Source organism: Dermacentor andersoni, chromosome 1, assembly GCF_023375885.2.
Source record: "Dermacentor andersoni chromosome 1, qqDerAnde1_hic_scaffold, whole genome shotgun sequence".
Taxonomy (NCBI): Eukaryota; Metazoa; Arthropoda; class Arachnida; order Ixodida; family Ixodidae; genus Dermacentor; species Dermacentor andersoni.
Genome location: NC_092814.1, coordinates 312,757,226 through 312,771,437, shown reverse-complemented (window position 1 = coordinate 312,771,437; position 14,212 = coordinate 312,757,226). Strand labels below are relative to the sequence as shown.

At 51.6% G+C, this 14,212-nt stretch overlaps 1 protein-coding gene across 1 annotated transcript in view; it reads right to left on the bottom strand.

The window, feature by feature from the left end:
• Window positions 1-14,212, bottom strand: part of LOC126548190 (bone morphogenetic protein 4-like) — a 337,221-nt gene that overhangs the window by 94,638 nt on the left and 228,371 nt on the right. The window contains exon 4 of the mRNA XM_050196325.2: window positions 1,461-1,620. Within this exon, the coding sequence (XP_050052282.1) occupies window positions 1,461-1,620 (160 nt within the window). The remainder of the gene's footprint in view (window positions 1-1,460; window positions 1,621-14,212) is intronic.

The following is a 14,212-nucleotide window of genomic DNA, read 5'->3' as shown; positions in this document are numbered from 1 at the left end:
TTATAGTGACCTGCTCGTCAGCCTTCAGGCTCATTCACACCGGCGACTGACAGTGATCGCGTCAGCAAGTTGGTCGCAAATGGTCGCAAATGGTCGCTTTTCTCGAAAAGCGACCATTTTGGGCCAGTCGCTCGCTGCTCGATTTTTCAGTCGCGCGACCGTGGTCGCAAAACTGATAAACCAATCAGCGGCGCACCGGAAGTGATCTTTCATGTGTCTATGTCCGGCCTGCTCACGCGTCGCGGCGAATTCCGCGTAGATTCCGAGAGTTCTTCCTGAGAACGATAATCTTGCAGGTCGCGCTCAGCCGGGCTTGCCGGTGTGAACATCAGTCGCCTTCGGTCGCTTTTTGGTCGCGAGTCGCAAATGGTCGCGCGACCTCCTGAAGTTGCCGGTGTGAATGAGCCACTTTACACTTACCGTGGATGAGAGGTTTCCCGAGTAGCGATGAAACTCGCTGATAAGGTGGACGTCATTTCGTTTGTATGGCTCCGACATGAGGCATAAACTTTGTTTCTTTTTATTGCGTTAGCAATTATGTGGACACTCCAGACACATTTCTGCCGTCACCGTCACCGTGAGGTTCTGCATAAATTCCAGGAGTGATGAAATCGTCGCCGCGCGCCGTGTGCTGTATGCGCGAGTGAAAGCGTGCGAGTGTGAGCCGGCGATCGCGGAAATGTCACGCACGCAACAAAGTAAAGCGGGGAGCAAGCATGCCGTCTTGCGTCGCGCGCAAGGCTCCGAGGGGAGGGTAGGGATGGGGGGGGGGGGCGCGTTTTATTCCGGGCTACCCGGGCGAGCGGGCGTGGTCGCCCAGGCCACTGTATGTTGAATGCCATCTGCGACGGGTACAGAGTCCGCGCTGCGCTCTGTTTTCGTGGCTTAGTTCGCGTTGATGCGAGCGGCAGCGCGAAGGTCGATTCGCTCGCTGCTGCTGCCGCGCTTCCTCATCGCAGCGTTTTGACAGCGAGTTTCCGCATTCATCGAGTGAAATGTGCATGTTTGCTTGCGGGCGCATGACACCATGCTTGTTAATTTAGTTAGTATGGCTATGTTTGCAAGTTTATACGGCCGATAAAACTATTATCCTTATTTCCTATAGCTGTCCACTAAATTGCTATCACAATGGATGCTTCGCCTGTCGGGCGAAGCTGCGACCTTATTTATTTATTTATTTATTTATTTATTTATTTATTTATTCATTCATTCATTCATTCATTCATTCATTTTCTGTCATGGCTCGACTCCGTTTACCTAATGGTCCCGTGACTATATGCGTCACCACTGGATTATAAAATATTAATGCTAACTGGTGCACGGCGTTGTAGAGCAGCGACCAAATTCCTATATAATGTCCCTAATTCCCTTGTACAATTGATACAATACATTTCACCCTCACAGCAACAGACCTTCGGCCTTGTTCGGCGTTCAGTGTAGCGCAACATCAAGGGGCTCACCGAGGTTCGAAGACGGGTCCTTGATCCAGTCGACGGCGGCAGCCTTCACGTAGAATACCTCCCAGCCAACAGAGGTGTACGTCATGCGCCGCACGTCTAGCAGTCGGTGGCCCTCCTCGCGCAGTGGAGAGACACCCGGCATCGCCTGGTAGACGCGCACCTGCAGAAAGCACACATCACCGCGTTCACGTCTCGAAATTTAGGCGTACATTACTTAAACCCCAGTGGTAAAAATTAATCTGGAGCTCTCCACTACAGGATCCTCTCATGGTGCACTGTACAGTTTAGGAATGTCAAACGCCGCAGTCCTTTTCTTATGTCTCGGAGGAACACTTCAAGAGTACAAGAACGACACATTGCAGCAGCCATAACGACAAGAAAGGCTGCGTAACGGGCGCATGCACTTCCGCATGAAGAAACGACTCAAACCGGAAAGGACTTTCATTTGGCAGTGTCTTCTGCAACGCCGCACTAATTGCGCCTCATCCTCTCCATCCCCCTAATTAAAGCTGCCGGTGGAGTTTTCTTGTCATTCATATCTGGCATCTATAATTTCCATTATTCTTACTATCCATGTCCCATGTCTCTCTCACAATCCTCCCGAAACCTTCCGCCACTTCTTCCTGAGAAGGCGCGTGGCTCGGCAAAAAAATTCAAATTCCTTTTTTGACTGATAAACGTCATGAATGATAGTAACTGCGAAACTACTCTCGGTCGCCCAGTGTTCGAAGATAGAAAAATGAAGACTTGAGCATGTGAATACAGTAGCTGAGCCAGGTAAGACGGCTGGCCAGCGATCGATAACGTGAAGGACAACTAGGAAGGCGTTCCGCAAAACGATTTTTTTTTCCTCACGGATCCCCGTCCAGAGCCCTTCGCTTCAATCTCGTTCACTGTCGCACTTACCGATTCTTATGAAAGCGTTTTCTGTGTGAACGACTATGCGAGTCCTGGTCGACGTGTGATTTACCAAGAGATAGCAGCCATAACGTCAAGCATTGACGTACTGTTCTCAGAAGCGCAGAAAAAGAAAACTACGTGAACCTGGAGCAGCGTTCAACAAGCTCTTCGCTCGTAATAATGGTCTCTGATTGTCCTGTTTTTTCGCCATCAACGAATTTTTTTTTTTTTTGTTCTCACGAGCCGGTGTTATAAAGGCGCATTCGGCGTTATGTTATAAAGGCAGTGTTTGCTATAGGGCGAGTGATGGTCATTCAAGATTGCAAACCAGATTATAGTTAGCATCTTGCCCCTCGCCACAAACACACACATGCACCACCCTCTCAGTCTTTCTCGCAGGCAAAAAGTGTCCTATGTTTATTCATTTGCCGCGATCAAAGTTCATACCCTCCTCATCATAGCCGTTTACTGTATGAAACAAAGAGCACAAAATCATTAAACTCAACACACACACTTTTTCTGTCCTACTGCGCTAGTGACCGATGACAAATTTCTGCTGTGTCGCAAGCACGTGCGAGTTCATCCTTGAGGCTAGCAAGGTCTTGCTTAATGATTCGCAGCGGGATCGCTGAAGCGAGTGCTTTGTAAATGTTTGAATGATCCTCCGCACACGGTTGCCACAGAGGTCTCGTTTCGCCGCGTTTTTCAAGAGAGCGGTCCAAATCCGCCTTGCTCCATTTGTGATAGCAAGCGCAATGGAGGAACCACAAAGAAAAAGTGAAACGAGCGCTAAATTTTTATTCTTACGGTCGGGTCATGCAGATAAATTGCCTCTCGCAACGCTCAGTGCTCCGTATATACCATCCGACGTTCCTACGTACACTGCTCTCTGCGCGCACGAGCTAAACATGAATCAACGAGAGTAACGGTTAGGCAAGAGCTACAGCTGCGATAAGAATTACACATTCTTACCATAGTCTTAAGATGGCAAGACATGACGTAAGTATCTCGAGGACGCGGCTTTCTTTTTTTCTTTTTGATAACAGTGAACAACTCTGTACTTGTATAACCCTTTAGAAAGCGTTATGTGTTAGCGACAGTAAGTGACCCGCCGCGGTGGCTGAGTGGTTATGGCATTGCGCTGTTGAGCGTGGGTTCGATCCCGGCAACAACGGGCGCATTCCGATGAAGCCCCCCCCCCCCCCCCCCCTCAGATTACAAAAACATTCCTGCATCGTGCTTTTGGTGCATGTCAAAGAACCCCATGGCGGTCAAGCTGATTCTGGATCCCTCCGCTACGGCGCCCTCCATGACCCACTGTGCAGAGCCAGGACGCTAAACCCCACATTTTCTTCAACTTATAGTACTTGAAGTGAGACTATGTACACTGGCAATCCGTGCACTGGAAGGTCGAAGGCTAAAAGCAACTTATCAAAACTGGATGCAACGCGAATTTATAGTTCTTGCACACATTACTGATTATTAGTGCAATGCGTTTCATACAGCGGGCCCCTAATGCAAAACGACCCGTCTTCAACGAAACGCGCTCTAACACACTCGCAGTGAGGTGAAATGTGACGCATTTCGCCATCTGCATAACTGCCACCGGCAAAGTGGGAAGCTGATTATGAAGTTTGGACGTTCGCGCCACCAAGGGGAACGCGGGCGTGCAGCCTCTCTTCCATCTTCGCTGCGTCAGCTGTGCAGAACCACTATTTTGCAGGCTGAAGATCCGGAATATTTATAGCGTTAAAGGAGATACTAAGGCCGTGGAACCCGCCGAATTTTCCTCGGCGTAATTGCGCTAGCTGCGGAGCGCAGCGCGCTATATAAGCCAGCTTCCTCGGCGATGTGGTCTACGCATCGATCCACGTCCACGCTCGCGGGCGTTCAGTAGCATTAGCATTAGCATAAGAGGAAGCCGCGAAGGGATGGAGTCGCAAGCGGCAGCCACTCTATTCGGCTCGTCCTTTATTTTGTTCGTCCCCTCTTCCCCCCAGGTTCCTCGCTACCACGCCCGCAGGCAAGAGCTTGTCGGCCACCACGCCATGTCCCGAAAGGCTTCGCCTGATTAATGGTCTCCCATCGAGTATCGGATGCCGCGTGGGGAGACCCTGTCCCAGGCTCGGAACAGCGCGCTTCTCCCCTTTTTCTTCGCTCGTCTCTATCGCTGTTGGCGCGCTGTCTGCGCAGGGCGAGTAGTCTTTTTTTAATCCACTTCAAGACGAGCTTCAAGGAACCGCAACACAGGATACCTACGGATGCGCGGTCGCATGAGGCGAACGCTCCAGAGCCGCACCGGTTGGAGCAGTATGAAACTGCCAGGTGTGTTTATTTTTTCTTTCCTCTGATTTTTTTTTTTTTTTTTTTTTTCGTAAGCTGCAAGGAGAGTACACTGCCGTTTAAAGTGGTAGTCGCAGCCGGAGAAATCCGGCGGTTTGCTCCGCTGAATGCGAGCATCGATCACGTGACGCGCACGTCACGTCATTGCGAAGCACCCGCATTCACGCACTACGTCGGCCCGAAGGTCGGATGTTTTGTTCAGTCACTACAAACCATCCGTTGCATCCGAGCGGAGTGCATTGGAGGAGACGGATTCAGCCGTTCGTTCGCTTGCCCAGCAACTTTGGATGCAATTACCTTCGGGGAGAGGCTCATTACAGTACGCTGCAGTAGGCCCCGCTCTGCGTCTGTTTGGTCAGGCCATGAGCATGAACGCATAACTTCCCCATGGTTATGCTACAACAGAACAAATTGGCCATAACAACGTTTCATTATTCATTGGTCCTGCAGTCGCTAAAGCGGTATCTACCTGAACGCCCTCGCCCTAACCACCTGCGCTGCGTGCCTGGTCATTCCCTCCATGCCAGGCCTTGCGGTGAAGCGTAGAAAAAAAAAAAAGAATGGGCACTGAAGAAGCCCAAGAGGGCGAATGATATTCAGATATGCAGCATAGGCACGTCTCCGTTGCTACGAGACCACCTGGCTGGGCAGACCATGCGCAGAGCAGGCCCTTCTTAGACAGTACTGTAAATAAGCTTTCGCTTGTCTTCGTTCGGCACCCCGTAGCCCACGGCGGCGTGCTGAAGCGGGGAGAGATCACGGCACACCTTGATCACGGCACACCATCGACGTGCTGCACGTGTTGACTGATAAGCCGGCGGCAGGCTCAATATCGAGGGCCGCGTCACTGAAAAAAGTGCCTGTTCACGAACGTAATGCTCGTTTTAATTCTAATAGCATTCTTGGCATTGTCAGACCAGTTTTTGCTCCGGCGATCTGGCTATCTAGCTACCCTACCAAGAATATTGGCCGATACCGAAGATAGTGCAGTCTAAAAATGTGGACCAAATTCCGAAGGTAGTCTATAGTCTAAAATGTGAACCGTTCGCGTGGTATGTCCCACTGGATACTTGTCGTTCTTCAATGAACCTCTTTGACGTCAACTTGGGTCATTCTATATGTGCCACTGGGTATTCACGGTGGCGGCCCCAGGAGGAGGACCGTGTCCAGAGGGCCGCGCGACAGAGGAGCCAGGGCTGCAGTACATTCCCCATACATGACGCGTTTCAGATATTCGCATACTTGAATAGTCGTCGTAGATGAGTTCGGCAAGATTTGTGTCTTTGCATTTTGTTCTCTTGTATAATGGCATTGCTAGTTTCGCTCGTGAGGCAGTGGTCCCGCGTATGGGCCAGCTGAATTCGCCTGGTAGCACTGACGTTCCTCCGATATATCAGCGCTAAAAAAAAAAATTATGGGGTTTTACGTGCCAAAACCACTTTCTGATTATGAGACACGCCGTAGCGGAGGACTCCTCAAATTTCGACCACCTGGAGATCTTTAACGTGCACCTAAATCTAAGTACACGGGTGTTTTCGCCTCCATAGAAATGCGGCCGCCATGGCCGGGATTAGATCCCGCGACCTCGTGCTCAACAGCCCAACACCATAGCCACTGAGCAACGTAGGCGGGTTATATCAGCGCTGCCTGTCTGAATTAAGGAGCAGCGGAGGGACGTCCGCCGCTGCGTGACGTCACACATAGCTGGGAGCTAATTACATGCGGGTGAGTTTACCATTCACAGACGGTCACAAATGATCGGCCACGCGCGATGATGATGATGATGATGATGATGATGATGAAAAACTTTATTTATCCCTCTTTAAAGGGAAGGGGGCAATGGAATAGAGGGTGGGGGGAGGAACTACTTGAAGTAGGCCTCCTTTATCCTCTCAGCCCACTCCAGGATGGCCTCCTGAAGATCGGGCCTGGAGCTGCGCAAGGCAGCCTCCCACTGCTCCTCACTAGATATTAATTGCTTGAGGAAAGGGGGAAGGGGGTGCTTAGGGCGCCCCCACATGATGTGGTTTAAGTCTGCTTTGGGAGAGACACAGAATTTACAAGAGGGAGAAAGGTACCGTACGAAAACGCAAACGTAAAGACGACGTTATAAAACAGGGCGCCGTCTGGTGCCTTGTGCCAGACGTATCCAAGCCAAGAGGATCCATTAGCAACGATCCTGCTGTTGCTATGTGGACGCGTCTCGTCAGGCCTTAAGGACGCCAGAATCGCCGAACGATCTCAGAAAACGGACGCGCTATGCGCTCATAACTAACGTTTCAGGTGAGTTTAGAGAAAGCGAAAGCTCATTACAATAGTTACTGGCGGTCAACGCGAGTGAGAGCGTAGCCATCACGAGAATTCACGCTGAAGCGGGAACCATGGGTGCCGCCATGTTTGACAACGCTATTTCTCAGCGTCCGTAAACGATACGAATGTTAAGCTCGCAAAATAACCTAGGTTATCATAGCACACGTAAACCACAGAAACCCAATAACGTTCGGAGCATGCGCAGTGAGGACGACACTATTTCCTTACGTACGTAATGCGCTTACGTTTGGTTGCAAACGCTATTCTAAAACTGGCTAATGAAACACGACGTGAACGCACTGCTATAGAACAAGTTTGGATCGCGCGTGGCATCGAAATGTCGCGCATATATCGGCGTCCTAGTGACTGTTATAACACCCGTCGTCGTGTGCGCTGTATAGCCCAGTGCTTTCGACGAATTCCGCACGGCATTCATCTTGGCGTCAACTCCTGTGTACTTCTCATTATCACAACGACTACTAACACGGTATAGAGACGAAAGCATTATATGATACCGCAGAGTAGGCAGACTGGTGCCACTCGCTAAGAGGAGAGAGACCGATAGAACGCATGTGCCAGTGGTGATGGCTCGTCTAAAAGGTGGGAATTGTGTGCCTCGGAAAGCGTCTGAGCGATCTGCAGGAGCCAGATTATTCTAGAATGTCTGCTATCAGGCGGCAATGTCGCAGATACGGCCGGTACTCAGGTTTGTCAAGACGCGACGAATAAGGCGATAGTAGGATAGTAGTTTGTAGCAGTTGACTTTGCGGAAAGCGGATGTCGTAGTAGAGAGCAATAAATAAATAAATAAATAAATAAATAAATAAATAGACGAAACAGAGATAAGCTGCTACGCATAAATATAAAGCGATGGCTAAGACATAATGCTTCAAAAAACCCATATAAATAAAGTGGCATGTGGCCGCAAAACAAAGGATCGACTTCTGCTCGGCCAAGTCAGATCACTTGAGAGGAGCGTCATTTGCTGCCGTGTGTGATTCACTCCTGTGGACCAAGGCTACCGCATGCGGTCGTTTTGCATGTAATCTCTACATTCTGTTTTCATTAGCCTATAATACGCGCCAAATCGTCTGATAATTGTTGCATGATGCACTCTACGTTATCAAGCAAGTAGGATGGACTGGTTGATTGCAAGTGCTATGAGACATTATCTTGCGGCTCAAATTTAGACGGGACAGAACTCACAATACCGGGCGTAAATCGGGACCGAGCTGTATGTCTCGCACTGTCTTATCTCAGTTTTCACCGTAAGAACCTATTCCACAATACGATTTGGTCTTCTTGTGGCAACCGCACGAAATGTTGAAAACCATGGTCCCCATTATCGAAACGCACCTCGCTGCTCCACGATAGCATGTGGTTGAGTGCGGAAATGTTTCGTGTAGTAGGTGCAAGGTCGGTGGGTGCGCGAAAGTTAGTCGTGAGCCAAAGGTTATGACGTTCAAGGAGAGGCTACCGACGCTGCTAGATGTGCTGACAGATAGAATGGTCTTCGGGTGCAGTAAAAAAAAAAAAAAAGAAAATGCAAGCAGTAAATGTGACAACCGAACCGGCCTACTCGTTCATTCGGGGTTACCGACCCAGCACGCAAAGCTGTGCCCAAGCTTCGGTCTATACACGGGTTAGGTTACTCTTGCGGCAGCAACGCCTGACCCGGAGCGAGGGTCGCGCGGAAGTCGTCCTGTGGTTCCCGAAGCCACGCTCGTTAGCTGCCATCGTACGCATCATCACGGTCGAGTTGCCCGCTGTTTTTCGTTCTCCGCAGCCCTACTCCTTCTCCGCCACCTCGCCGATTATTTTCATAGCAATAAAGAAACGCGAGCGAGGCGCCAAAATACAGCGACACGAGCGAGGCAATGAAGATAAACCGCGTCGTGTCCGCCCCCCATCCGCTGGTTGGCTTACCATACTTTCTTTACGCGTCGGTTGTCTTTTTTTTTTTTTTCTTCTCTCTCGCGAAACGTTTCGTTTCCTTCGCGCGGCCTCTTCTCGCGCAGCGATGATGGAGTGGTCTCATACGCGTGTAGCGCGCGTCCCGCTCGCAGCGGCTCGTTTATCGGGCCCTGCATCGGCACTGGCTCCGCCTGGCTGCCTCGTGTCGCTACGGCTGCTACCGCGGCCGTGGCAGCGCCGCGGCGCTCGACTGGTTGGTCCCGCGTACCGCGGCAGTGACACGAGTCTAGATGCCGCGTTCGTCCGCGCCGTGTCGCGCAGTGTGTACGTCTCTGCGCCGCGCGGAAGTTCCTCCCAACGTGTGCGGCGCTCGCGGCACTGCGAGATTATTCCGGTGAATAAGAAAATGCACTCGTTAACGCGCCAACAAGGAAAGTAACGCTCCCGCGTTACAGGATCTCAAAAAAAAAACTAAATTTCTTTGGAATTAGCATGCAGAAACTGAAATAGACGATGTTACGTTTCGCCTACAACGCGCGGTAATGCCGGCGCGGATGCAACGGACGCCGGGGCTTTGTTCAAAGCGGCGGACATTTTGGCCCGTCCGACGCCGCCGCGACGCCTACCCGCCAAGCGTGTCCAGGCGTGTTTCAGTGCCACGTGTCTTCGTGTGTGCGTGTGTGTGTGTGTGCCCTCGCTTGTCAAAGCGCGGCAGCCGGGGAGCGGAGTTCCCCGAATGAGGAGCCTGGACGTCTCTCGGCTCAACTGTTCACGCCGTCGTGTGGGTGAAGGTTGGCGATGCGTCACTACACTCGGTTCAGCAGGTCTCTCGGCCCGACAGTTCGCGCCGTCGTGGGCTCCTGCTGCGCCGTCCCGTGACCTTCATCCCGTGACCTTCCCTCCTTCCCTTTTGGACCGCGACGCCGGGAGTATAAGAGCAGCTGCCCCCGGACGCCAAGAGAGAGGCTCCGATTTGTACTGTTGAGTTACGTGCTCTCCCGTCTCTCCACTTCGGTCGACCTGACCGGCCGCTCTTTTGCTATGTTAGAATAAACAAGTTGTTCTGTTACCAGTCTTCTCATGCTTTGCCGGGACCTTCGGATGCTTCCAGTGCCCCAGGCCGCCAGGCCAACGCTACCCTTGGGGCTTGCGACCCATTGGCAATAACGGGCGTCAGCACCGAGACCCCAACAAACTCGTGCCAGCGGTACGATTACAACATCTGGTTGCCAGCGGTGAGATCGCGACAACGGAGGCCAGCAGCGAAGAGATGCGGTTGACTGTATGCTGAGCAGCACAACGACCATCCGGGAGCAGCGCAACGAGCCCTGTGTGATGACTGGTTGCCTGCAGCGGAACGACTGCGCTGAAGTCTTGGCTGCGAGGTTTGGTGAGTGCGGGACTTTCTTCTTCTGAGTTTTGCCAGGCTTTTGTTAGTGTTAGAAACAGAGCTGGTAATTGGGGTTGTCGTTGCTGCCGGGTTAGTTTGCGGCAAGACAATAGTAGGCAGTAGAGAAAGCAGCATTCAGAGCAGCCATGGATTTGAAGTCGTTGCGCAAACCGAAATTGCTGGAGCTTGCAAGAGAGTTGGGTCTGGATGTCTCAGACAAACTCAGAAAACCAGAACTGCTAAGGGCTATTCTTGAGTTAGAAGCTGAGGATGACGAGCTGTCGGAATGCCTTGAGACCATTGAGGAGAGGGAGACGGCAAAAAGACAGGAGCGCGAACTTAAAGAGCAAAAAGAGAAACAGGAGCGCGAACTTAAAGAACAGAAAGAGAAAGATGAGCGCGAACGTAAAGAACAGATAGAACGAGAGCAACAAGAGAAAGAAAGAGAGCGCGACCGTCAACACGCTTTGGAAATGAAGCGTCTCGAGTTAGAGATGGAACGCGCTCGTAATGGAAGTCAGGCACACGGTGCAGGAGAACGAGTATTGTTCAAAATGACTGACCTGATGCGGCCGTTTAAGCTTGGAGAGGACATTGGTTTGTTCCTGGTTAACTTTGAGCGAACGTGCGAGAAGCAGGGGTTCTCTCGGGAAACGTGGCCACAGCGCTTGCTCACTTTGCTACCCGGCGAGGCGGCCGACGTAGTCGCTCGCTTGGAGAGAGAGGAGGCAGAGGATTTCGACAAAGTGAAATCGAGTCTGCTAAAAAAGTACCGGCTGTCAGCGGAGGCGTTCCGTCGGAAGTTTCGGGAAAATGAAAAAGGCAGAAGTGAGTCATATACAGAGTTTGCGTACAGGCTTATGTCAAACATGCAGGAGTGGCTCAAAGAAGAGAAAGCGTTTGGTGACCACGAGAAAGTTCTGCAGTGTTTCGGGCTAGAACAGTTTTATAGTCGGTTACCTGAGAACGTGCGGTACTGGGTCTTGGATAGGCCAGACGTTAGTACGGTGGCTCGAGCCGCTGAGCTAGCCGAGGAGTTTGTGACGCGTCGGGCTCGCGGAGCTAAGGACGGTCAAAAGGGTGAATTTGGCTCCAAGTTTGAGAGGCCAAAGTTCACGCCCTTGAGAGCAAAGGGGGATACACGTAGTTCGGATGCGAGTGAAAGCAGTCCGACCGAACGTACGGAGACGGCGGCAACCGAAGCCGAACGCAGAAAGCGGTTCGAGATGAGGCAAGCGCGCGTGTGTTATACGTGCCAGAAGCCGGGTCACTTTTCGGCGCAGTGTCCGACCGAACGTAAGGAGACGGCGGCAACCGAAGCCGAACGCAGAAAGCGGTTCGAGATGAGGCAAGCGCGCGTTTGTTATACGTGCCAGAAGCCGGGTCACTTTTCGGCGCAGTGCCCAGAAACAAAACCAAAAGTCGTGTTTTTTTCATTAGGCAGCACTGACGAGAACATCAAGCTTCTCGAGCCTTACATGCGAGACCTCCTCGTGAACGGGAAAGAGTGCCGAGTGCTTCGCGATACCGCAGCTACAATGGATGTAGTTCACCCCTCTTACGTAGAACCCGATATGTTCACGGGCGAGTGCGCATGGATCAAGCAAGCAGTGGAAGCTCATAGCGTGTGTCTGCCGGTAGCAAAAGTGCTTATTGAAGGACCTTTCGGAGCACTTGAGACGGAGGCCGCAGTGTCATCTATGCTGCCCCCCTAGTACCCGTACCTATTTTCGAACAGGTCCGATCACCTCCTGCGCGAGAAGGGGCTTTTGTTTGGTGAGGCTAGCGTTCAGGCCTTAACCAGATCGAAGGTTCGGGAGCTCGCTGCAAAGGCGGTAGTTGCGGGGCCGACGTTGTTGAACGATGAAAAAGGGTCAGAGGCGCAGCAAGCTAGTATTCAGAGCACGCCCGAACGGGATAAAATTGAGCCTGTAGCGTTAAAGGCACCAGATACTGGAGAGGAAATTCCCGATGCGGGAAAGTTAGAAGAGCTTCCGGGACTAGGCTCAGTGACGAACAGGAAAGACACCGATCAAGTCATTAGTGACTTAATAAGTAAAGCATCGCTGTCGCCTGAGCAGAAAACCGAACTACACCAGCTCTTACAAGAGTTTCAAGGTCTGTTCTCTGAGAGGCCTGGTAGGACTTCTGTCCTTACTCATGACATAGAACTTACCTCCCCAGAGCCAGTACGATCTAAGGCGTACCGGGTGTCACCCCGCCAGAGCGATATTATGGAGGCTGAGGTAACGAAAATGCTACAGCTCGGTGTTATTGAAGCGGGTGAGAGTGATTATACCTCCCCTTTGATTTTAGTTGAGGTACCGGGCAAGGAACCTCGTCCTTGCGTCGACTACCGCAGGCTTAATTCCATCACTAAGGATCAAATTTATCCGATCCCTAACATCGAGGAGCGCCTTGAGAGAGTGAGTAGCGCTCAGTTTATTTCCACCCTAGATCTTGTCAGGGGTTATTGGCAGGTTCCACTTACAGAAGAGGCTAGTAGGTATGCGGCGTTCATTTCACCAATGGGGACATTCCGTCCTAAAGTTTTGAGTTTTGGTTTGAAGAACGCGCCATACTGCTTTTCAAGCCTCATGGATAAAGTGTTGCGGGGACAGCAAGAATTCGCTTTACCGTATCTAGACGACGTAGCGATATTCTCCGCATCCTGGCCTGAGCATATGGCCCACTTGCGGGCAGTGCTAACCCGCCTGCGCGATGCGGGCTTGACAGTCAAAGCTCCCAAGTGCCAGTTAGCACAGGCCGAGGTTGTCTACCTCGGACACGTGATTGGTCGGGGTCGACGCCGCCCCTCTGAAATAAAGGTGGCCGCTGTGCGAGACTTCCCGCAACCGCGCACGAAGACCGATATTCGGTCGTTCTTAGGTGTCGCCGGCTACTATCAGAGGTACATCCCCAGGTACTCGGATATCGCGGCTCCCTTGACGGATGCTCTAAGAAAGACAGAGCCGCAAACAGTCGTCTGGGACGAGACAAAGGAAAGAGCTTTTAGCGCCCTAAAGAGCGCCCTAACAAGCCAGCCTGTGCTACGATCGCCCGACTACACAAAAGGGTTCGTTGTTCAGTGTGATGCTAGTGAGCGAGGCATGGGCGTTGTACTGTGCCAACGGGAAAATGGAGAAGTAGAACACCCCGTCCTGTATGCTAGTCGTAAGCTGACGAGTCGTGAGCAGGCGTATAGCGCCACCGAGAAAGAGTGTGCGTGTATCGTGTGGGCCGTTCAGAAATTGTCATGTTACCTAGCTGGCTCGAGGTTTATCATTGAAACGGATCACTGCCCTCTCCAATGGCTGCAGACCATCTCTCCCAAAAATGGCCGCCTCCTGCGCTGGAGCCTCGCTTTGCAACAATATTCCTTTGAGGTGCGTTACAAAAAGGGGAGTCTCAACGGTAACGCCGATGGCTTAAGTCGAAGCCCCTAACGTGGGAATCAGCCTCAAAATTGCTTGTTACTGATGTTTTTCTTCCTGAGGCAGGATTTTTAACCTATTGTTTTTTTGTAGTGTTTCAAAGTGATGATGTGCTTTTTAGTGCAATTTTTCCGATTTGTGGACACGTTCTGAGTGCTGCTAAACTACTGTAAGGAACTAGGCAGCAGTATAAAAGGGGAAAGAGCCTGGCAGGGCTTAGTGAGGGTTGTGCCGTGCTTGCTGACTGAGCGGTTGACTTTTGGCGTGGTTCTAACGCTTGCCGGAAACGAGAACAAAAATGTCAACTCTCCCGAAGTCACTTTGCAGTGTCCTGTGTGCACCTGAACGTGAGAACGAGGCCTTCTCTGTGCGCTGCGCTCAAGAAACGCCCAGGGACGCCCAACTTCGGTTATGAGCATCATCGAGCGACATCCCTCCGGACAGCGGATGCAGTCCCCTGA